The sequence below is a fragment of the Bombina bombina genome, chromosome 6 (assembly GCF_027579735.1).
Source record: "Bombina bombina isolate aBomBom1 chromosome 6, aBomBom1.pri, whole genome shotgun sequence".
NCBI lineage: Eukaryota > Metazoa > Chordata > Amphibia > Anura > Bombinatoridae > Bombina > Bombina bombina.
The window spans coordinates 45,171,104-45,196,126 of record NC_069504.1 but is presented as its reverse complement, the minus strand read 5'-3'; the positions used below and the strand labels follow the sequence as shown (position 1 = coordinate 45,196,126).

Below are 25,023 nucleotides of genomic sequence, written 5' to 3'. Positions count from 1 at the left end.
ATCATGTTAAACAGGCATAAACTTGATAACAAAGTACAAAAACGTTTTAAAATAAAACCGTTACTGTCACTTTAAATTTTAAACTGAACACACTTTATTACTGCAATTGCGAAAAAACATGAAGGAATTGTGCAAAATTCACCAAATTTTCACCACAGTGTCTTAAAGCCTTAAAAGTATTGCACACCAAATTTGGAAGCTTTAACCCTTAAAATAACGGAACCGGAGCCGTTTTAAACTTTAACCCCTTTACAGTCCCTGGTATCTGCTTTGCTGAGACCCAACCAAGCCCAAAGGGGAATACGATACCAAATGACGCCTTCAGAAAGTCTTTTCTAAGTGTCAGAGCTCCTCTCACATGCGACTGCATGCCATGCCTCTCAAAAATAAGTGCGCCACACCGGCGCGAAAATGAGGCTCTGCTTATGCTTTGGGAAAGCCCCTAAGGTATAAGGTGTCTAATACAGTGCCTGCCGATATTATTATATCAAAATACCCAGATAAAATGATTCCTCAAGGCTAAATATGTGTTAATAATGAATCGATTTAGCCCAAAAAAAGTCTACTGTCTTAATAAGCCCTTGTGAAGCCCTTATTTACGATCGTAATAAACATGGCTTACCGGATCCCATAGGGAAAATGACAGCTTCCAGCATTACATCGTCTTGTTAGAATGTGTCATACCTCAAGCAGCAAGAGACTGCATACTGTTCCCCCAACTGAAGTTAATTGCTCTCAACAGTCCTGTGTGGAACAGCCATGGATTTTAGTTACGGTTGCTAAAATCATTTTCCTCATACAAACAGAAATCTTCATCTCTTTTCTGTTTCTGAGTAAATAGTACATACCAGCACTATTTCAAAATAACAAACTCTTGATTGAATAATAAAAACTACAGTTAAACACTAAAAAACTCTAAGCCATCTCCGTGGAGATGTTGCCTGTACAACGGCAAAGAGAATGACTGGGGTAGGCGGAGCCTAGGAGGGATCATGTGACCAGCTTTGCTGGGCTCTTTGCCATTTCCTGTTGGGGAGGAGAATATCCCACAAGTAAGGATGACGCCGTGGACCGGACACACCTATGTTGGAGAAATCTTTTTAAGCAAACCCTCCAATTTTTTATCCATAGGATCTTTAAAAGCACAATTATCCTCGATAGGAATAGTAGTGCGCTTGTTTAGAGTAGAAACTGCCCCCTCGACCTTAGGGACTGTCTGCCATAAGTCCTTTCTGGGGTCGACCATAGGAAATAATTTCTTAAATATAGGAGGGGGAACAAAAAGGTATGCCGGGCTTCTCCCATTCCTTATTCACTATGTCCGCCACCCGCTTGGGTATAGGAAAAGCGTCGGGGTGCACCGGAACCTCTAGGAACTTGTCCATCTTGCATAATTTTTCTGGGATGACCAGGTTGTCACAATCATCCAGAGTAGATAACACCTCCTTAAGCAGTGCGCGGAGATGTTCTAATTTAAATTTAAATGTCACAACATCAGGTTCAGCCTGTTGGGAAATTTTTCCTGAATCTGAAATTTCTCCATCTGACAAAACCTCAGAACAGAACAATTATCATCAGCGCCCTCCTGCTCTTCAGTGTTTAAAACAGAGCAATCGCGCTTTCTCTGATATGCAGGCATTTTGGATAAAATATTTGCTATGGAGTTATCCATTACAGCCGTCAATTGTTGCATGGTAATAAGCATTGGCGCGCTAGAAGTACTAGGGGCCTCCTGCTTGGGCAAAACTGGTGTAGACACAGAAGGAGATTATGTAGAACCATGTCTACTCCCTTCATCTGAAGAATCATCTTGGGCAACTTCATTATCTGTGACAGTACTGTCCTTACTTTGTTTGGACGCTTTGGCACAATTATCACATAATTTAGAAGGGGGAGACACATTGACTTTCATACATATAGAACATAGCTTATCTGAAGGCACAGACATGTTAAACAGGCTTAAACTTGTCAGTAAAACACAAAAAAAAACGTTTTAAAACAAAACCGTTACTGTCTCCCAGCTATAGCCTTTGCTGCGACTCTACCAAGCCCAGAGGGGAATACGATACCAAATGACGCCTTCTAGGAACTTTTCCAACTATTTTTAGGTCCTCACACATGCATCTGCATGTCTTGCTCTCAAAAACAACTGCGCAATAATGGCGTGAAAATGAGGCTCAGCCTACAACTGGGAAGGCCCTTCCTGACTGGAAAAGGTGTCTAACATAGAGCCTGACGTTAAAAAACGTTCCCCAAGTTTATAAATGTGAAAAACCAGCATAAACATGTATAAAATGCCCAAATAAAGCAATCGATTTTGCCTATAAAAGTGTCTACCAGTTTTATAGCCCATATTAAGCCCTTTATTCTGCTTGAGACTAAGAAAATGGCTTACCGGTCCCCATGAGGGGAAATGACAGCCTTCCAGCATTACACAGTCTTGTTAGAAATATGGCTAGTCATACCTTAAGCAGAAAAGTCTGCTAACTGTTTCCCCCAACTGAAGTTACTTCATCTCAACAGTCCTATGTGGAAACAGCAAACGATTTTAGTTACTGCTGCTAAAATCATCTTCCTCTCACAAACAGAATTCTTCATCTTTTTCTGTTTCAGAGTAAATAGTACATACCAGCACTATTTTAAAATAACAAACTCTTGATAGTAGAATAAAAAAACATAATTTATGCTTACCTGATAAATTCCTTTCTCCTGTAGTGTAGTCAGTCCACGGGTCATCCATTACTTATGGGATATTAACTCCTCCCCAACAGGAAGTGCAAGAGGATCACCCAAGCAGAGCTGCTATATAGCTCCTCCCCTATCGGGTGCAGTGGTGACTGGAATTTAATTTAAATTTTAGACCTGCCATAAAAAACAGGGCGGGCCGTGGACTGACTACACTACAGGAGAAAGGAATTTATCAGGTAAGCATAAATTATGTTTTCTCCTGTTAAGTGTAGTCAGTCCACGGGTCATCCATTACTTATGGGATACCAATACCAAAGCTAGAAGTACACGGATGACGGGAGGGAAAGGCAGGATCTTACACAGAAGGAACCACTGCCTGAAGAACCTTTCTCCCAAAAACAGCCTCAGAAGAAGCAAAAGTGTCAAATTTGTAAAATTTGGAAAAAGTATGAAGAGAAGACCAAGTTGCAGCCTTGCAAATCTGTTCAACAGAGGCCTCATTCTTAAAGGCCCATGTGGAAGCCACAGCTCTCGTAGAATGAGCTGTAATTTTTTCAGGAGGCTGCTGTCCAGCAGTCTCATAGGCTAAACGTATTATGCTACGAAGCCAAAAAGAGAGAGAGGTAGCAGATGCTTTTTGACCTCTCCTCTGACCAGAATAAACTACAAACAGGGAAGATGTTTGGCGAAAATCTTTAGTTGCCTGTAAATAAAATTTCAAGGCACGGACTACGTCTAGATTGTGCAGAAGTCGTTCCTTCTTTGAAGAAGGGTTAGGACACAATGATGGAACAACAATCTCTTGATTGATATTCTTGTTAGTGACTACCTTAGGTAAGAACCCAGGTTTAGTACGCAGAACTACCTTGTCTGAATTAAAAATCAGATAAGGAGAATCACAATGTAAAGCCGATAACTCAGAGACTCTACGAGCCAAGGAAATAGCCATTAGAAACAGAACTTTCCAAGATAACAGCTTGATATCAATGGAATGAAGGGGTTCAAACGGAACACCCTGTAAAACGTTAAGAACTAAGTTTAAGCTCCACGGTGGAGCAACCGTCTTAAACACAGGCTTAATCCTAGCCAAAGCCTGACAAAAAGCCTGAACGTCTGGAACTTCTGACAGACGTTTGTGTAAAAGGATGGACAGAGCTGAGATCTGTCCCTTTAAAGAACTTGCAGATAGACCGTTTTCTAAACCTTCTTGTAGAAAAGACAATATCCTAGGAATCCTAACCTTACTCCATGAGTAACTCTTGGATTCGCACCAGTGTAAATATTTACGCCATATTTTATGGTAAATTTTCCTGGTAACAGGTTTCCTAGCCTGTATTAAGGTATCAATTACTGACTCCGAAAATCCACGCTTTGATAAAATCAAGCGTTCAATCTCCATGCAGTCAGCTTCAGAGAAATTAGATTTTGATGTTTGAAAGGACCCTGAATTAGAAGGTCCTGTCTCAGAGGCAGAGACCAAGGTGGACAGGATGACATGTCCACTAGATCTGCATACCAGGTCCTGCGTGGCCACGCAGGCGCTATTAGAATCACCGATGCTTTCTCCTGTTTGATCCTGGCAATCAATCGAGGAAGCATCGGGAAGGGTGGAAACACATAAGCCATCTTGAAGGTCCAAGGTGCTGTCAAAGCATCTATCAGGACTGCTCCCGGGTCCCTGGATCTGGACCCGTAACAAGGAAGCTTGGCGTTCTGGCGAGACGCCATGAGATCCATATCTGGTTTGCCCCAACGTCGAAGTATTTGGGCAAAGACCTCCGGATGAAGTTCCCACTCCCCCGGATGAAAAGTCTGGCGACTTAGGAAATCCGCCTCCCAGTTCTCCACGCCTGGGATGTGGATCGCTGACAGGTGGCAAGAGTGAGACTCTGCCCAGCGAATTATCCTTGATACTTCCATCATCGCTAGGGAACTCCTTGTCCCTCCCTGATGGTTGATGTAAGCCACAGTCGTGATGTTGTCCGACTAAAACCTGATGAACCTCAGTTGCTAACTGAGGCCAAGCCAGAAGGGCATTGAGAACTGCTCTCAATTCCAGAATGTTTATTGGAAGGAGACTCTCCTCCTGAGTCCATGATCCCTGAGCCTTCAGGGAATTCCAGACAGCGCCCCAACCTAGTAGGCTGGCGTCTGTTGTTACAATTGTCCAGTCTGGCCTGCTGAAGGGCATCCCCCTGGACAGATGTGGCCGAGAAAGCCACCATAGAAGAGAATCTCTGGTCTCTTGATCCAGATTCAGCATAGGGGACAAATCTGAGTAATCCCCATTCCACTGACTTAGCATGCACAATTGCAGCGGTCTGAGATGCAGGCGTGCAAAAGGTACTATGTCCATTGCCGCTACCATTAAGCCGATTACTTCCATGCATTGAGCCACTGACGGGTGTTGAATGGAATGAAGGACACGGCAAGCATTTAGAAGTTTTGTTAACCTGTCCTCTGTCAGGTAAATTTTCATTTCTACAGAATCTATAAGAGTCCCCAAGAAGGGAACTCTTGTGAGTGGCAATAGAGAACTCTTTTCTACGTTCACCTTCCACCCATGCGACCTTAGAAATGCCAGAACTAACTCTGTATGAGACTTGGCAGTTTGGAAATTTGACGCTTGTATCAGAATGTCGTCTAGGTACGGAGCTACCGCTATCCCTCGCGGTCTTAGTACCGCCAGAAGAGAGCCCAGGACCTTTGTAAAGATTCTTGGAGCCGTAGCTAACCCGAAGGGAAGAGCTACAAACTGATAATGCCCGTCTAGGAAGGCAAACCTTAGGTACCGGTAATGATCCCTGTGAATCGGTATGTGAAGGTACGCATCCTTTAGATCCACTGTGGTCATGTACTGACCCTTTTGGATCATGGGTAAGATTGTCCGAATAGTTTCCATTTTGAACAATGGAACTCTTAGGAATTTGTTTAGGATCTTTAAATCCAAGATTGGTCTGAAGGTTCCCTCTTTCTTGGGAACCACAAACAGATTTGAGTAAAACCCTTGTCCGTGTTCCGACCGCGGAACCGGGTGGATCACTCCCATTAACAAAAGATCTTGAACACAGCGTAGAAACGCCTCTTTCTTTGTCTGGTTTGTTGACAACCTTGAAAGATGAAATCTCCCTTTGGGAGGAGAAGCTTTGAAGTCCAGAAGATATCCCTGGGATATGATCTCTAACGCCCAGGGATCCTGGACATCTCTTGCCCAAGCCTGGGCGAAGAGAGAAAGTCTGCCCCCTACTAGATCCGTTGCCGGATCGGGGGCCCTCACTTCATGCTGTCTTAGGAGCGGCAGCAGGTTTTCTGGCCTGCTTGCCCTTGTTCCAGGTCTGGTTAGGTTTCCAGCCCTGTCTGTAACGAGCAACAGTTCCTTCCTGTTTTGTAGCGGAGGAAGTTGATGCTGCTCCTGCCTTGAAGTTACGAAAGGCACGAAAATTAGACTGTCTAGCCCTTGGTTTGGCTCTGTCTTGAGGTAGGGCATGTCCCTTACCTCCAGTAATGTCAGCGATAATTTCTTTCAAACCGGGCCCAAATAATGTCTGCCCTTTGAAAGGTATGTTAAGCAATTTAGATTTAGAAGTCACATCGGCTGACCAGGATTTTAGACACAGCGCTCTGCGCGCCTGGATGGCGAATCCGGAATTCTTAGCCGTAAGCTTAGTTAAATGTACTACGGCATCAGAAATAAATGAATTAGCTAGCTTAAGGACTCTAAGCTTGTCTATGATTTCATCCAATGGAACTGAGCTAATGGTCTCCTCTAGAGACTCAAACCAAAATGCCGCCGCAGCCGTGACAGGCGCAATGCATGCGAGAGGTTGTAATATAAAACCTTGTTGAGTAAACATTTTCTTAAGGTAACCCTCTAATTCTTTGTCCATTGGGTCTGAAAAGGCACAGCTATCCTCCACCGGGATAGTGGTACGCTTAGCCAGAGTAGAAACTGCTCCTTCCACCTTAGGGACCGTCTGCCATAAGTCCCGTGTGGTGGCGTCTATTGGAAACATTTTTCTAAATATAGGAGGGGGGGAAAAGGGCACACCTGGCCTATCCCACTCCTTAGCAATAATTTCTGTAAGTCTCTTAGGTATAGGAAAGACGTCAGTACACGCCGGTACCGCATAGTATCTATCCAGCCTACATAATTTCTCTGGGATTGCAACCGTGTTACAATCATTCAGAGCCGCTAATACCTCCCCTAATAATACACGGAGGTTCTCAAGCTTAAATTTAAAATTTGAAATGTCTGAGTCCAGTCTATTTGGATCAGATCCGTCACCCACAGAATGAAGCTCTCCGTCTTCATGTTCTGCCATTTGTGACGCAGTATCAGACATGGCTCTAACATTATCAGCATACTCTGTTCTCACCCCAGAGTGGTCGCGTTTACCTCTAAGTTCTGGTAATTTAGATAAAACTTCAGTCATAACATTAGCCATGTCTTGTAAAGTGATTTGTAATGGCCGCCCTGATGTACTTGGCGTCGCAATATCACGCACCTCCTGAGCGGGAGATGCAGGTACTGACACGTGAGGAGAGTTAGTCGGCATAACTTTCCCCTCGTTGTCTGGTGAAATTTTCTTAAAATGTACAGATTGACTTTTATTTAAAGTAGCATCAATGCAATTAGTACACAAATTTCTATTGGGCTCCACATTGGCTTTTGAACATATTGCACAAAAAGAGATTCCTCTATGTCAGACATGTTAAAACAAACTAGCAATTAGACTAGCAAGCTTGGAAAATACTTTTCAAATAAATTTGCAAGCAATATAAAAAACGTTACTGTGCCTTTAAGAAGCACACAAAAACTGTCACAGTTGAATAACAATGAACCGGATTAGTTATAGAAACCAAATTTTCACAGTAAATGCATAAATTTAGCAAAGGATTGCACTCACTAGCAATGGATGATTAACCCATAATATCAGAAAAACGGATAACAATTGAAAATATAAGCGTTTTTATCACAGTCAAAGCACAGTCTCACAGGTCTGCTGTGAGTTATTACCTCCCTCAAAACTAGTTTTGAAGACCCCTGAGCTCTGTAGAGACGTCCTGGATCATGCAGGGAGAAGAAGGCAGACTGTGACTTAATTTCTAATGCGTAGTAAAAGCGCCAAAATAGGCCCCTCCCACTCACAATACAACAGTGAGGGAAGCTCAGTAAACTGTTTTAATTTAAAACAAACGACAGCCATGTGGAAAATAATGCCCAAAACAATTTTTCACCAAGTACCTCAGATAATTAAACGATTTAACATGCCAGCAAACGTTTAAAATCTAATTTATGAAATGTCATTAAAAACAGAATTTATGTTTACCTGATAAATTACTTTCTCCAACGGTGTGTCCGGTCCACGGCGTCATCCTTACTTGTGGGATATTCTCTTCCCCAACAGGAAATGGCAAAGAGCCCAGCAAAGCTGGTCACATGATCCCTCCTAGGCTCCGCCTTCCCCAGTCATTCGACCGACGTAAAGGAGGAATATTTGCATAGGAGAAATCATATGATACCGTGGTGACTGTAGTTAAAGAAAATAAATTATCAGACCTGATTAAAAAACCAGGGCGGGCCGTGGACCGGACACACCGTTGGAGAAAGTAATTTATCAGGTAAACATAAATTCTGTTTTCTCCAACATAGGTGTGTCCGGTCCACGGCGTCATCCTTACTTGTGGGAACCAATACCAAAGCTTTAGGACACGGATGAAGGGAGGGAGCAAATCAGGTCACCTAGATGGAAGGCACCACGGCTTGCAAAACCTTTCTCCCAAAAATAGCCTCAGAAGAAGCAAAAGTATCAAATTTGTAAAATTTAGTAAAAGTGTGCAGTGAAGACCAAGTCGCTGCCTTACATATCTGATCAACAGAAGCCTTGTTCTTGAAGGCCCATGTGGAAGCCACAGCCCTAGTGGAATGAGCTGTGATTCTTTCAGGAGGCTGCCGTCCGGCAGTCTCGTAAGCCAATCTGATGATGCTTTTAAGCCAAAAGGAGAGAGAGGTAGAAGTTGCTTTTTGACCTCTCCTTTTACCAGAATAAACAACAAACAAGGAAGATGTTTGTCTAAAATCCTTTGTAGCATCTAAATAGAATTTTAAAGCACGAACTACATCCAAATTGTGCAACAAACGTTCCTTCTTTGAAACTGGATTCGGACACAAAGAAGGCACGACTATCTCCTGGTTAATGTTTTTGTTAGAAACAACTTTCGGAAGAAAACCAGGTTTAGTACGCAAAACCACCTTATCTGCATGGAACACCAGATAAGGAGGAGAACACTGCAGAGCAGATAATTCTGAAACTCTTCTAGCAGAAGAAATTGCAACCAAAAACAAAACTTTCCAAGATAATAACTTAATATCAACAGAATGTAAGGGTTCAAACGGAACCCCCTGAAGAACTGAAAGAACTAAATTGAGACTCCAAGGAGGAGTCAAAGGTTTGTAAACAGGCTTGATTCTAACCAGAGCCTGAACAAAGGCTTGAACATCTGGCACAGCTGCCAGCTTTTTGTGAAGTAACACAGATAAGGCAGAAATCTGTCCCTTCAAAGAACTTGCAGATAATCCTTTCTCCAAACCTTCTTGAAGAAAGGATAGAATCTTAGGAACTTTTATCTTGTCCCAAGGGAATCCTTTAGATTCACACCAACAGATATATTTTTTCCATATTTTGTGGTAGATTTTTCTAGTTACAGGCTTTCTGGCCTGAACAAGAGTATCAATGACAGAATCTGAGAACCCTCGCTTTGATAAGATCAAGCGTTCAATCTCCAGGCAGTCAGTTGGAGTGAGACCAGATTCGGATGTTCGAACGGACCTTGAACAAGAAGGTCCCGTCTCAAAGGTAGCTTCCATGGTGGAGCCGATGACATATTCACCAGGTCTGCATACCAAGTCCTGCGTGGCCACGCAGGAGCTATCAAGATCACCGATGCCCTCTCCTGATTGATCCTGGCTACCAGCCTGGGGATGAGAGGAAACGGCGGGAATACATAAGCTAGTTTGAAGGTCCAAGGTGCTACTAGTGCATCTACTAGAGTCGCCTTGGGATCCCTGGATCTGGACCCGTAGCAAGGAACCTTGAAGTTCTGACGAGAGGCCATCAGATCCATGTCTGGAATGCCCCACAACTGAGTAATTTGGGCAAAGATTTCCGGATGGAGTTCCCACTCCCCCGGATGAAATGTCTGACGACTCAGAAAATCCGCTTCCCAATTTTCCACTCCTGGGATGTGGATTGCAGACAAGTGGCAGGAGTGAGTCTCCGCCCATTGAATGATTTTGGTCACTTCTTCCATCGCCAGGGAACTCCTTGTTCCCCCCTGATGGTTGATGTATGCAACAGTCGTCATGTTGTCTGATTGAAACCGTATGAATTTGGCCTTTGCTAGCTGAGGCCAAGCCTTGAGAGCATTGAATATCGCTCTCAGTTCCAGAATATTTATCGGGAGAAGAGATTCTTCCCGAGACCAAAGACCCTGAGCTTTCAGGGGTCCCCAGACCGCGCCCCAGCCCACCAGACTGGCGTCGGTCGTGACAATGACCCACTCTGGTCTGCGGAAGCTCATCCCCTGTGACAGGTTGTCCAGGGACAGCCACCAACGGAGTGAATCTCTGGTCCTCTGATCTACTTGTATCGTCGGAGACAAGTCTGTATAATCCCCATTCCACTGACTGAGCATGCACAGTTGTAATGGTCTTAGATGAATTCGCGCAAAAGGAACTATGTCCATTGCCGCTACCATCAAACCTATTACTTCCATGCACTGCGCTATGGAAGGAAGAGGAACAGAATGAAGTACTTGACAAGAGTTTAGAAGTTTTGATTTTCTGGCCTCTGTCAGAAAAATCCTCATTTCTAAGGAGTCTATTATTGTTCCCAAGAAGGGAACCCTTGTTGACGGAGATAGAGAACTTTTTTCTACGTTCACTTTCCACCCGTGAGATCTGAGAAAGGCCAGGACAATGTCCGTGTGAGCCTTTGCTTGTGGAAGGGACGACGCTTGAATCAGAATGTCGTCCAAGTAAGGTACTACTGCAATGCCCCTTGGTCTTAGCACCGCTAGAAGGGACCCTAGTACCTTTGTGAAAATTCTTGGAGCAGTGGCTAATCCGAACGTTAGTGCCACAAACTGGTAATGCTTGTCCAGGAATGCGAACCTTAGGAACCGATGATGTTCCTTGTGGATAGGAATATGTAGATACGCATACTTTAAATCCACCGTGGTCATGAATTGACCTTCCTGGATGGAAGGAAGAATTGTTCGAATGGTTTCCATTTTGAACGATGGAACCTTGAGAAACTTGTTTAGGATCTTGAGATCTAAGATTGGTCTGAATGTTCCCTCTTTTTTGGGAACTACGAACAGATTGGAGTAGAACCCCATCCCTTGTTCTCCTAATGGAACAGGATGAATCACTCCCATTTTTAACAGGTCTTCTACACAATGTAAGAATGCCTGTTTTTTTATGTGGTCTGAAGACAATTGAGACCTGTGGAACCTCCCCCTTGGGGGAAGCCCCTTGAATTCCAGAAGATAACCTTGGGAGACTATTTCTAGCGCCCAAGGATCCAGAACATCTCTTGCCCAAGCCTGAGCGAAGAGAGAGAGTCTGCCCCCCACCAGATCCGGTCCCGGATCGGGGGCCAACATCTCATGCTGTCTTGGTAGCAGTGGCAGGTTTCTTGGCCTGCTTTCCTTTGTTCCAGCCTTGCATTGGCCTCCAGGCTGGCTTGGCTTGAGAAGTATTACCCTCTTGCTTAGAGGACGTAGCACTTGGGGCTGGTCCGTTTCTGCGAAAGGGACGAAAATTAGGTTTATTTTTGGCCTTGAAAGACCTATCCTGAGGAAGGGCGTGGCCCTTGCCCCCAGTGATATCAGAAATAATCTCTTTCAAGTCAGGGCCAAACAGCGTTTTCCCCTTGAAAGGAATGTTAAGCAATTTGTTCTTGGAAGACGCATCCGCTGACCAAGATTTTAGCCAAAGCGCTCTGCGCGCCACAATAGCAAACCCAGAATTTTTCGCCGCTAATCTAGCCAATTGCAAAGTGGCGTCTAGGGTGAAAGAGTTAGCCAATTTGAGAGCATGAATTCTGTCCAAAATCTCCTCATAAGAAGAATCTTTATTGAGCGCCTTTTCTAGTTCATCGAACCAGAAACACGCTGCTGTAGTGACAGGAACAATGCATGAAATTGGTTGTAGAAGGTAACCTTGCTGAACAAACATCTTTTTAAGCAAACCCTCTAATTTTTTATCCATAGGATCTTTGAAAGCACAACTATCTTCTATGGGTATAGTGGTGCGTTTGTTTAGAGTAGAAACCGCCCCCTCGACCTTGGGGACTGTCTGCCATAAGTCCTTTCTGGGGTCGACCATAGGAAACAATTTCTTAAATATAGGGGGAGGGACGAAAGGTATGCCGGGCCTTTCCCATTCTTTATTTACAATGTCCGCCACCCGCTTGGGTATAGGAAAAGCTTCGGGGGGCCCCGGGACCTCTAGGAACTTGTCCATTTTACATAATTTCTCTGGAATGACCAAATTCTCACAATCATCCAGAGTAGATAACACCTCCTTAAGCAGGGCGCGGAGATGTTCCAATTTAAATTTAAATGTAATCACATCAGGTTCAGCTTGTTGAGAAATTTTCCCTGAATCTGAAATTTCTCCCTCAGACAAAACCTCCCTGGCCCCCTCAGACTGGTGTAGGGGCACTTCAGAACCAATATCATCAGCGTCCTCATGCTCTTCAGTATTTTCTAAAACAGAGCAGTCGCGCTTTCGCTGATAAGTGGGCATTTTGGCTAAAATGTTTTTGATAGAATTATCCATTACAGCCGTTAATTGTTGCATAGTAAGGAGTATTGGCGCGCTAGATGTACTAGGGGCCTCCTGTGTGGGCAAGACTGGTGTAGACGAAGGAGGGGATGATGCAGTACCATGCTTACTCCCCTCACTTGAACAATCATCTTGGGCATCATTTTCTCTAAATTTTGTGTCACATAAATCACATCTATTTAAATGAGAAGGAACCTTGGCTTCCCCACATACAGAACACAGTCTATCTGGTAGTTCAGACATGTTAAACAGGCATAAACTTGATAACAAAGTACAAAAAACGTTTTAAAATAAAACCGTTACTGTCACTTTAAATTTTAAACTGAACACACTTTATTACTGCAAATGTGAAAAAGTATGAAGGAATTGTTCAAAATTCACCAAAATTTCACCACAGTGTCTTAAAGCCTTAAAAATATTGCACACCAAATTTGAAAGCTTTAACTCTTAAAATAACGGAACCGGAGCCGTTTTTATATTTGACCCCTTTACAGTCCCTGGTATCTGCTTTGCTGAGACCCAACCAAGCCCAAAGGGGAATACGATACCAAATGACGCCTTCAGAAAGTCTTTTCTGTGTATCAGAGCTCCTCACACATGCATCTGCATGTCATGCTTCCTAAAAACAAGTGCGCAATAGAGGCGCGAAAATGAGGCTCTGCCTATGATTAGGGAAAGCCCCTAGAGGATAAGGTGTCCAATACAGTGCCTGCCGGTTATTTTACATAATTCCCAAGAATAAAATAATTCCTCAAAGCTATGAAGTATAAAATATGTTTATATATCAATCGTTTTAGCCCAGAAAATGTCTACAGTCTTAAAAGCCCTTGTGAAGCCCTTTTTTTCTTATGTAATAAAAATGGCTTACCGGATCCCATAGGGAAAATGACAGCTTCCAGCATTACATCGTCTTGTTAGAAATGTGTCATACCTCAAGCAGCAAAAGTCTGCTCACTGTTTCCCCCAACTGAAGTTAATTCCTCTCAACAGTCCTGTGTGGAAACAGCCATCTATTTTAGTAACGGTTGCTAAAATCATTTTCCTCTTACAAACAGAAATCTTCATCACCTTTCTGTTTCAGAGTAAATAGTACATACCAACACTATTTTAAAATAACAAACTCTTGATTGAATAATAAAAACTACAGTTAAACACCAAAAAACTCTAAGCCATCTCCGTGGAGATGTTGCCTGTACAACAGCAAAGAGAATGACTGGGGAAGGCGGAGCCTAGGAGGGATCATGTGACCAGCTTTGCTGGGCTCTTTGCCATTTCCTGTTGGGGAAGAGAATATCCCACAAGTAAGGATGACGCCGTGGACCGGACACACCTATGTTGGAGAAAAGCCTGCTGCTAGTCGCTCACACTGCAAGTTAGGCTAAAAGTTATATGTATACAGTATTTTTCCCAGTGAAGTGCCATTCCCCAGAAATACTTAAGTGTAAACATACATACATATCAGCCTGATACCAGTTGCTACTACTGCATTTAAGGCTGTACTTACATTATATCGGTATTAGCAGTATTTTCTCAGTCAATTCCATTCCTTAGAAAATAATATACTGCAACATACCTCTTTGCAGGTGAACCTGCCCGCTGTCCCCTGTTCTGAAGTTACCTCACTCCTCAGAATGGCCGAGAACAGCAAATGGATCTTAGTTACACAAAACTCAGGTAGATTCTTCTTCAAATGCTGCCTGAGAAAAAACAACACACTCCGGTGCCGTTTAAAATAACAAACTTTTGATTGAAGAAATAAAAACTAAGTTTAATAACCACAGTCCTCTCACACATCCTATCTATTAGTTGGGTGCAAGAGAATGACTGGGTATGACGTAGAGGGGAGGAGCTATATAGCAGCTCTGCTTGGGTGATCCTCTTGCACTTCCTGTTGGGGAGGAGTTAATATCCCATAAGTAATGGATGACCCGTGGACTGACTACACTTAACAGGAGAAACTACAACTAAACACCACATACTCTTAACCATCTCCGTGGAGATGTTGCCTGTGCAACGGCAAAGAGAATGACTGGGGTGAGCGGAGCCTAGGAGGGACTATATGGCCAGCTTTGCTGGGACTCTTTGCCATTTCCTGTTGGGGAAGAGATATTCCCACAAGTAAGGATGACGTCGTGGACCGGACACACCAATGTTGGAGAAATAGGGGCCAGTCTGGAGAAGTCTTGTAGACGGGAATGTGAGGAGGTAACAAGAGAGGAGGAGTGAAGGAGGTCATGAGCAGAGGGGACGGGAGGGCAAGTAGCTCTACTGTGTGTTTAACCCTTTGCCGGGGTATACACACAGAAGTCTAGGATCAATAGTCTTAAAATTACAGACGCTTACCGATTAGAGCAGGTCATTTCTTTTACTATGATGGCCCTTTAAAAAATAAAAGTACAATAACCAACACAATAGTCTTTTTACATCACCCATTTATTGCTCATTAACCCATTCTGCAATAACTACTTTATAAACTTATAAATCAAGCAAGTAGCAACAAATTATAATGAAACATGATTTCCTCCTTTAGAACAAATGGTGCTAAATGTATTAGAAAATAAACACAGAAACCTACATTATGTACCAAGGACATGCTATATTTATGTTTTGCATTAAGGCAGCAGACAAACCTTTTATAATTCTCAGATTCCCTCCTCGCTTGCTCCAAAGCCAACTCTTCAGCAATTCTCCTTCTGAGTTCCTCTTCATTCACTAGTACGGGAAGGAAATTCTGGGTTACTTCTAAGAGCAAAAACGATCAGAACATTAAATTACTGCAAAAGAACATGCTCATAAGAATGTTATACAGGAAATTGCACTGAAACAATGCTGTACAAAAGCCAAAAGTTAAAGGGAAGGCAAAGAGCCTAAGAATGAGATTTATTGGTGTGTGTGTGTGTGTTTATATATATATATATATATATATATATATATATATATATATATATTCTATTTTACATACACAGTGTTCCCCACAGAAAACTTTTGCCAGCCAGGTGGCATTATGAAGTAGCCGGGTAGGGGCAGAGTAATATTTTCTAATATAATATTTTCTGCTTTTCAAAGCACTAATTCATTGCTTTTTAATGATAATTTGTGCAATAAAAATTGAACATTTTTAATAGCTAATTTCAGCTTAATATTGGCTAAAATTTTAGCCGGGTGGTCCGTAAAAATCAGTCGGGTGGTGCACCAACTAAAAAGGTCCTGGGGAGTACACAGATAGATATTATTTCAGTGGCGATATAGCGAACAAAGGACAATAAATTAATACATTTGAGATAAAAACAGGAAGTAAGAGTTTAGTAGTAATACTGTAATGAGACCGCTCATCAACATGAGACAATGTGTGAGATCTAAACATGCCCTGTAGATTATAAACTCTTTGGAGTAGGGCTCGCCCCCCCCCCCCTAACATTAATTTGTTTAGTTTTGCAGAATTATTAATCTGTATTTTTTACCAGGCCGGTGAGTTAGCTCAGCTGGTAAAAATGCCCTGACTACAAAAAAAAAAAAAGCCTGTTTAAAAGATCCAAGGTCACAGGTTCAAATCCCGGCAGCTAGGTCAATAAAACGAGTACCATTAAATTGGGTAATAATAACAACTATTACTATTCAGCTGCCGATTTGGTTAATTCTGAGTGCGAGCGCTGAAAAAACGTTTTGAGTCCCACTGGGAGAAAGGCCCTATATAAATACTAGTTATTATGAAACGTATGATTGTATACCACTACTATTGCACCCAGAGCTAAAGAATTTGACAGCGCTTTAATTCTGCTACTAAAAATAGTAGTAATGATAATTGGTCCTTGCAAGTTTAAATATTAAATAGAAATATACAGAAGCATAATGCTTTGCAAATGTAAGGAGCGAAAGTAACACACAAAAGAAATCACCTTTCCTTACAGTCTTTGGAAGTTATATTCTTAGTCATTTAGAATTTTCACGCTTGTTAATGTTTGATTGAGAACGTTATCTCTTTTTCTAAAAATTGATGTAAGTGTACACATGATGTGTGTGTGGTGTATATTTATGTTTTGTAAAAGAAAGACTTGATGACCTAAATATGTCAAATATGTTCCTATAGTCTCATCACACAATGTATGCACTAACAATTGTATTGCACCCTGTAAGGGCAAGCTGAATCCTCACAGGCGTCCATTTGTTTAGGAAATTGTGATATTTTCAGTCCTTGTGTTTTTGATTTCCCATTCAAAACAGGATGAATTCAGTAAAAGTACTTGGTTTTCTATCCGCTATTGGTGCCCAGCACTTTCCCAGTCCTCTCTATATAAAGGGACAAGGGCAAACCAGGCAATAGATTAGATTATGTGTGAAAAGTAAATCTAATGTCAGCACTTTAAAGTTTCTGCACCAATTTTTATTATATAAAATTTAAGCAAGGTAAAAAGTTGCCAGTGGCATAAAATTCACTAGAGAGCCAATAATATTTAGGGTAAGTTAACACATAATTACATGAATATTTGACCTGCGTGTGCGCCACTATCCAAGAGAGTACAAATAAATCTTTATGGGCATTACACAAAAACTAATCTGGTGCATCAAAATGGGTTTAGTTCAGGCATTTAGACTGAAAGTTGCATATTTATTTCCTAATCATTTGAAAGAAAACAAATACAATGTTAAATTGATTCAGTTATCTTCTTGACTTCGTCTATCTGGGATGGTTTCTAAAATTCAAAAAAGTTACTTTCTGTACATAATCGATGCTCACATTTAGATGCAGAGACAGTAGGAAGACAGTATATACAGATACACTAACAATTCTACAAGGTTGTAATCCGAGTGAACATAGTGTGGGTGTTCCTCAGTTATAAGCAAAAAGAAAGAAAAAGGCAATTACAGATTGAAGTGCTGCATAATGTGCAAATAACAGACAAAGCAATGAATGGAGGAGCCTTTGTGGTTCCTCTGCATGTGAACCAGCACCCTACAAGGAATAGCTATATGAATGTTGAAGATAACAAAACACATAAAATTTAAATGAATAGTAGGACCCAAATTAATATTCTCCAGGAGCCATCTAGATAATTGCTGTGTCTTTATTATGCTAGAATTTGTGTCTTAATCTAGGGTTCGAGAAAACCTCGGCAAGGAATAGCCCATTATTTACAGCTCAATTTTTATTGGATTTACGCATTCATGAACTCTTGCACATAGGACAGACATCCTGAAACCCTTTTATGACAGCACCATCTGCTTCAATACAGTATCTGGCAGGGCAAGCGCAGCTCTGCACACATAAAAGTTAATGAAGATGTCAAAAAGAAAAGTCTTAACCGCACACAAATAATCATAAATAATGAGTGAGAATGCACACACTTACAAACAGTATGGCGACCTGGAGCATTAGCCGCATCAAGTCACAAGTTTATTATCTGATTTTATTGCCCCTTCAGGATTAATTTGCTTCTTTATTTCATTCCAATTTGAGACACATAATATGCAAATAATCTTCATTTTATTGTGTGCCACCTAATAAGGACCGCAGGATGTGTCACGGCTGGATATTGCATGCAACGTGAAGACAAAGAACATTTATGAATCTGCATGACTGAAAAGTAATATATGAGGTTATGGATCTTGATAAGAAAGATCAGTGACAGCTATTTCATTTGTCTCATCCAGGAAAACACAAATCAAACCTTACCCACTCCCTCTCAAATAAAACCGACTTCAGATGAATAAAAGGTGCTTATTAAAAAAAGCTTTAGTACTGAAGAACACAACAGATTTATTCACCATCTTTAAATATGTTCAGTGACTTTCCTGGTCTGTTTATATTCTTTTTATTATCACTAAGCCCAAAAAAGGTAGTTATATTACTATTCATGTACAAGTGTGTTGGCTACAAAGTGTACAATAAAATACAAACGTATCCTTATCTCATGACAAGACTATCATATAAAAGTTACAATCTAACAGTTCTTCATTATCAGAAAGCAAGAGCACCACAATATTTTCAGCAGGAACCGCAAGGTATAGAGAAGCATATTCTACATAAGGTAACATTACCCAGTGTAGGGGGAAAAAAAGAAACAATTTTTTAAGTACAACTTGCTTAAACAACCTAAAGGAACAGTAAAGTCAAAATTAGACTTTTGTGATTTAGATAGAACATTACATTTTTGTCTGGTAAAAGCGTGGGTCTCGCCACCAGCGGCAAGACCACACTACTACAAAATCCTTCCCTCCTGCAGGCCTTCTGCTATAGCGTAGTCTTGCCGCAGCAATTTACTTCTGTCACGTTGGTATCCTTTGATGAAGAGTGGACTCAGAAGCAGCAAATGCATAAATGAGCTAGCTGAACATATAAGAAGAGCCAATGACAAGAGGTATATATATGCAGCCATCAGTGGACTGCTGCTCCTGAGCCAAACTAGGTATATTCTTCAAAAAATGATAACAAGAGAATGAAGTAAATAGAAGTAAACAGGAAAGTTGTTTAAAACGGCACGTTCTATCTGAACCATAAGTTTAATATTGATGTTACTGTCCCTGAAAACTAGCAGGAAATGAATGCTGCACGCTACTAAACTTCATTAGCTATTTAGGAAAACCTATGTAAATACAGATTTTTTTTTTACGTTTGCTGCACTCTGTTGCCGCATGCAGCTGATTTTGCACATTTTTTCTAAGCAGTTGGCACGGCCTGATGAAACCTCCCTGCGAGGCTGAGAAACGCGTCGTCTTAAGTTTTTAATAAGACTTTTAATGCAATTACACCTTGCCACAAAGATCCATTTTACTGTTCACATCTGATGAATGAATATTGTAGTACCTGTGTATCCTGCCATCTGGAGTACCTTTGTATCCTGCTACCTGTGATCAGTCAGCTGGACGGCTGGGAAGTTTTAGCTTGGAGATGCTCTCTTTTTGTACCCCAGGCCAGGTCTTCATTATAGCTGCACTAGAGCACAGGTGAGATAATCAGCTGATGGGTGAGACAGCAGATTAGTAACTATGGTTGCTGATCAGCTGTTTATTTACCCTGGGCTTTAGTTCAGCTATAATGAAGACCTGGCCTGTTGGGGGTACTTGAGGACTGCTGTACGCTTTATTATATAGTTTTTTGATACAGACAGTGCTAGGCCATTTAGGCACCCTTGTTTCCTTTGGATTTGGTTAAATTGATTTATAAATCTAAAACACAAAATAATAAAAAATATAAATATACGAAGATAAAATCTGAAATTCTACTAATTATCTGCTCTACAGAGGCCAGTTATAAATTAGTTACTAGAGAAGAAAACTTCACAGGATTTAAACGCCTTTATTAGAGATTAAACTCTTGCATAACACAAGTTATAGGTGTATGTGAATGTGCGTCACTGTGTAACGATTGCAACTGCGTATTAAAACTTGCACTGTACTCTACGTAAAATAAATAAGTTGCCCGTTACTGAGGAATAAGAGAGCTCCATATCCTTATGCTATCGGTAAGGTTACTGAACCCTGTACACTATTAGTTATGTCTGTGCTACAGAATTTTAAATGAGACACCTGTCAGATTACTGTTGGTGACATCTACATGCTTTACAATTTAGCATTATAATATTTCAATAGCTAAAAGCAAACTTCTGAGACCTTATTTAAGCCCAACTGAAAGTGGTGGTGATTTATTTTATGCTGCTCACAAAACAGTTTCAACTACTGTGAGAACATGTGTACAGTAGAGGATTCATGTTGTGTATCAAATAGAAAAAAAAGTCACCACTCTAGAAAGGTTTTAGTTTAGTTTCTTGGTGTATTATGTAAAGGTTGTAATCCAAGCTTTCTCATTGATCTTTAACATCAAATGGTAGGTTTATAGTTTTTGACCACTTAGAGTAGGGTGAAAATGGTTTGAAGTGTTTCTACCATTGATCTCTAAATAACATTATCCCCTTGTTGCAAACTTTAGGTTATGCATAGACAAAGTACAACCTTAGTTAGAGGAGAATCAAAACTCCTGGAACACACAATTTAGACTTTCACTAAATCTCTCTCTCAAAAATTTAAATATGTTGGTTACTACCAATCAGTGAAGGCTTGAGTTCAGAAAATAATTCATTGGATGTTCTTTTGTAACTTTAATACACAACCTTATCAAACTTTTCCTAGTTATCAAACTGATGCATTAACTTTAAAAAGTCACGAAAATGAGCCTAGGAAGAAAGAAGTATCGGGATGCATAAAACACGTCTCAAGGAAGCATTTAACATATACATGTTTCGTTCCTGCATATATTATATGAAACATACCCTATTCTTAAAGCTTCTGGACAAAAAGCAGCCAAAGCACTTTTTTTTTTTTATAAAAAGACAATTTATGCTTACCTGATAAATTTGACACGATGAGTCCACGGATTATCTTAATTACTAATGGGATATTCACCTCACGGTCAGCAGGAGGAGGCAAAGAGCACCACAGCAGAGCTGTTAAATAACTCCTCCCTTCCCTCCCACTCCAGTCATTCGACCGAAGTTAGGAAGAGAAAGGAAAAGCCAAGGTGCAGAGGTGTCTGAAGTTATAATAACCAACAACCTGTCTAAAAGAACAGGGCGGGCCGTGGACTCATCGTGTCAAAAAAGAAATACATTTATCAGGTAAGCATAAATGTTCTTTTCTTTTTTAAGACACGATGATTCCACGGATCATCTTAATTACTAATGGGATACAATACCCAAGCTAGAGTACACAGATGATACGGGAGGGACAAGACAGGGAACCTAAACGGAAGGCACCACTGCTTGAAGAACCTTTCTCCCAAAAGCGGCCTCAGCCGAAGCAAAAATATCAAATTTGTAAAACTTTGAAAAAGTGTGAAGAGAGGACCAAGTTGCAGCCTTGCAAATCTGTTCCACAGAAGCTTCATTTTTGAATGCCCATGAGGAAGCAACAGCCCTTGTGGAATGAGCCGTAACTCTCTCGGGTGGCTGCTGTCCAGCAGTCTCATATGCAAAACGTATGATACTCTTCAGCCAAAAAGAAAGAGAAGTATCCGTAGCCTTCTGTCCCTTACGTTTTCCTGAGAAAACCATAAAGCAGAAGACTGACGAAAATCCTTAGTCGCCTGCAGGTAAAACTTTAAGGCACGGACCACGTCCAAATTGTGCAGAAGTCGTTCTTTCTTAGAAGGATTAGGACACAAAGAAGGAACAACAATCTCCTGATTAATGTTCTGATCAGAAACAACCTTAGGAAGAAATCCTAGTTTAGTACGTAAAACTACCTTATCTGAATGGAAAATAAGGTAAGGAGACTCGTACTGCAATGCCAAGAGCTCTGAGACTCTACGAGCAGAAGAAATAGCAACAAACAATAAAACTTTCCAAGATAACAACTTAATATCTAAGGAATGCATAGGCTCAAACGGAGCCCGTTGAAGAACCTTGAGAACTAAATTAAGACTCCATGGAGGAGTAACTGGTTTGAACACAGGTCTGATCCTGACCAAGGCCTGACAGAATGATTGAACATCTGGAACATCCTCCAGACGTTTGTGTAACAAAATAGATAAAGCCGAGATCTGACCCTTTAGGGAACTCATCGATAAACCCTTCTCCAAACCCTCTTGGAGAAAAGACAAAATTCTAGGAATCCTAACCCTACTCCATGAGTAGCCCTTGGATTCACACCAATAAAAACATAATTTATGCTTACCTGATAAATTTATTTCTCTTGTAGTGTATCCAGTCCACGGATCATCCATTACTTGTGGGATATTCTCCTTCCCAACAGGAAGTTGCAAGAGGATCACCCACAGCAGAGCTGCTATATAGCTCCTCCCCTCACTGCCATATCCAGTCATTCGACCGAAACAAGCCGAGAAAGGAGAAACCATAGGGTGCAGTGGTGACTGTAGTTTAATTAAAATTTAGACCTGCCTTAAAAGGACAGGGCGGGCAGTGGACTGGATACACTACAAGAGAAATAAATTTATCAGGTAAGCATAAATTATGTTTTCTCTTGTTAAGTGTATCCAGTCCACGGATCATCCATTACTTGTGGGATACCAATACCAAAGCTAAAGTACACGGATGATGGGAGGGACAAGGCATGAACTTAAACGGAAGGAACCACTGCCTGTAGAACCTTTCTCCCAAAAACAGCCTCCGAAGAAGCAAAAGTATCAAATTTGGAAAATTTGGAAAAGGTATGAAGCGAAGACCAAGTCGCAGCCTTGCAAATCTGTTCAACAGAAGCCTCATTTTTAAAGGCCCAGGTGGAAGCCACAGCTCTAGTAGAATGAGCTGTAATCCTTTCAGGGGGCTGCTGTCCAGCAGTATCATAGGCTAAACGGATTATACTCCGAAGCCAAAAAGAAAGAGGTTGCCGAGGCCTTTTGACCTCTCCTCTGTCCAGAGTAAACTACAAACAGGCTAGATGTTTGACAAAATTCTTTACTAGCTTGTAAGTAAAACTTCAAGGCACGGACTACGTCTAGATTATGCAAAAGACGTTCCTTCTTCGAAGAAGGATTAGGACATAATGATGGAACAACAATCTCTTGATTGATATTCTTGTTAGAAACCACCTTGGGTAAAAACCCAGGTTTTGTACGCAGAACTACTTTATCAGAATGAAAGATCAGATAAGGAGAATCACAATGTAAGGCAGATAACTCCGAGACTCTTCGAGCCGAGGAAATAGCCATCAGAAACAGAACTTTCCATGATAGAAGTTTGATATCAATAGAATGAAGGGGTTCAAACGGAACCCCTTGAAGAACTTTAAGAACCAAGTTTAAGCTCCATGGAGGAGCAACAGGTTTAAACACAGGCTTAAGTCTAACTAAAGCCTGACAAAATGCCTGAACGTCTGGAACTTCTGCCAGATGCTTGTGTAAAAGAATAGACAGAGCAAAAATCTGTCCCTTTAAAGAACTAGCTGATAATCCTTTGTCCAAACCCTCTTGGAGGAAGGACAATATCCTAGGAATCCTAACCCTACTCCATGAGTAATTCTTGGATTCACACCAATGAAGATATTTACGCCATATCTTGTGGTAGATTTTCCTGGTGACAGGATTTCAAGCCTGTATTAAGGTATCAATGACTGACTCGGAGAAGCCACGCTTTGATAGGATCAAGCATTCAATCTCCATGCAGTCAGTCTGAGAGAAATTAGATTTGGATGATTGAAAGGACCTTATATTAGAAGGTCTTGTCTCAGAGGCAGAGTCCATGGTGGAAAGGATGACATGTCCACTAGGTCTGCATACCAGGTCCTGCGTGGCCACGGCGCAATCAGAATCACCAATGCTCTCTCCTGTCTGATTTTGGCAATCAGTCGAGGGAGCAGAGGAAACGGTGGAAACACGTAAGCCAGGTTGAAGAACCAAGGAGCTGCTAGAGCATCTATCAGCGTCGCTTCTGGGTCCCTGGACCTGGATCCGTAACAAGGAAGCTTTGCATTCTGGCGAGACGCCATGAGATCCAGTTCTGGTTTGCCCCAACGATGTACCAATTGAGCAAACACCTCCGGATGGAGCTCCCACTCCCCCGGATGAAAAGTCTGACGACTTAGAAAATCCACCTCCCAGTTCTCTACGCCTGGGATATGGATCGCTGATAGGTGGCAAGAGTGAGTCTCTGCCCAGCGAATTATCTTGGAGACTTCCAACATCGCTAGGGAACTCCTGGTTCCCCCTTGATGGTTGATGTAAGCCACAGTCGTGATGTTGTCCGACTGAAATCTGATGAACCTCAGTGTTGCTAACTGAGGCCAAGCTAGAAGAGCATTGAATATTGCTCTTAACTCCAGAATATCTATTGGGAGGAGTTTCTCATCCTGAGTCCATGAACCCTGAGACTTCAGGGAGTTCCAGACTGCACCCCAACCTAGAAGGCTGGCATCTGTTGTTACAATCGTCCAATCTGGTCTGCGAAAAGTCATACCCTTGGACAGGTGGACCCGAGATAACCACCAGAGAAGAGAATCTCTGGTCTCCTGATCCAGATTTAGTAGAGGAGACAAATCTATGTAATCCCCATTCCACTGACTGAGCATGCATAATTGCAGCGGTCTGAGATGCAGGCGCGCAAATGGCACTATGTACATCGCCGCTACCATTAAGCCGATTACCTCCATGCACTGAGCCACCGCAGGGCGCGGAGTGGAGTGAAGAACACGGCAAGCATTTAGAAGCTTTGATAACCTGGACTCCGTCAGGTAAATTTTAATTTCTACAGAATCTATAAGAGTCCCTAGGAAGGAACCCCTTGTGAGAGGAGATAGAGAACTCTTTTCTTCGTTCACTTTCCATCCATGCGACCTTAGAAATGCCAGAACTATCTCTGTATGAGACTTGGCAATTTGAAAGCTTGACGCCTGTATCAGGATGTCATCTAGATAAGGAGCCACCGCTATGCCTCACAGCCTTAGAACCGCCAGAAGTGAGCCCAGAACCTTTGTAAAAATTCTTGGGGCTGTAGCCAACCCGAAGGGAAGAGCTACAAGTTGGTAGTGCCTGTTTA

General features: G+C 41.7%; 1 protein-coding gene across 1 annotated transcript in view; it reads right to left on the bottom strand.

The window, feature by feature from the left end:
- CHCHD3 (coiled-coil-helix-coiled-coil-helix domain containing 3) overlaps positions 1 to 25,023 on the bottom strand; it is an 800,059-nt gene that overhangs the window by 691,156 nt on the left and 83,880 nt on the right. Inside the window, exon 3 of the mRNA XM_053716391.1 lies at positions 15,172 to 15,253. Coding sequence (XP_053572366.1) covers positions 15,172 to 15,253 — 82 coding nt within the window. The remainder of the gene's footprint in view (positions 1 to 15,171; positions 15,254 to 25,023) is intronic.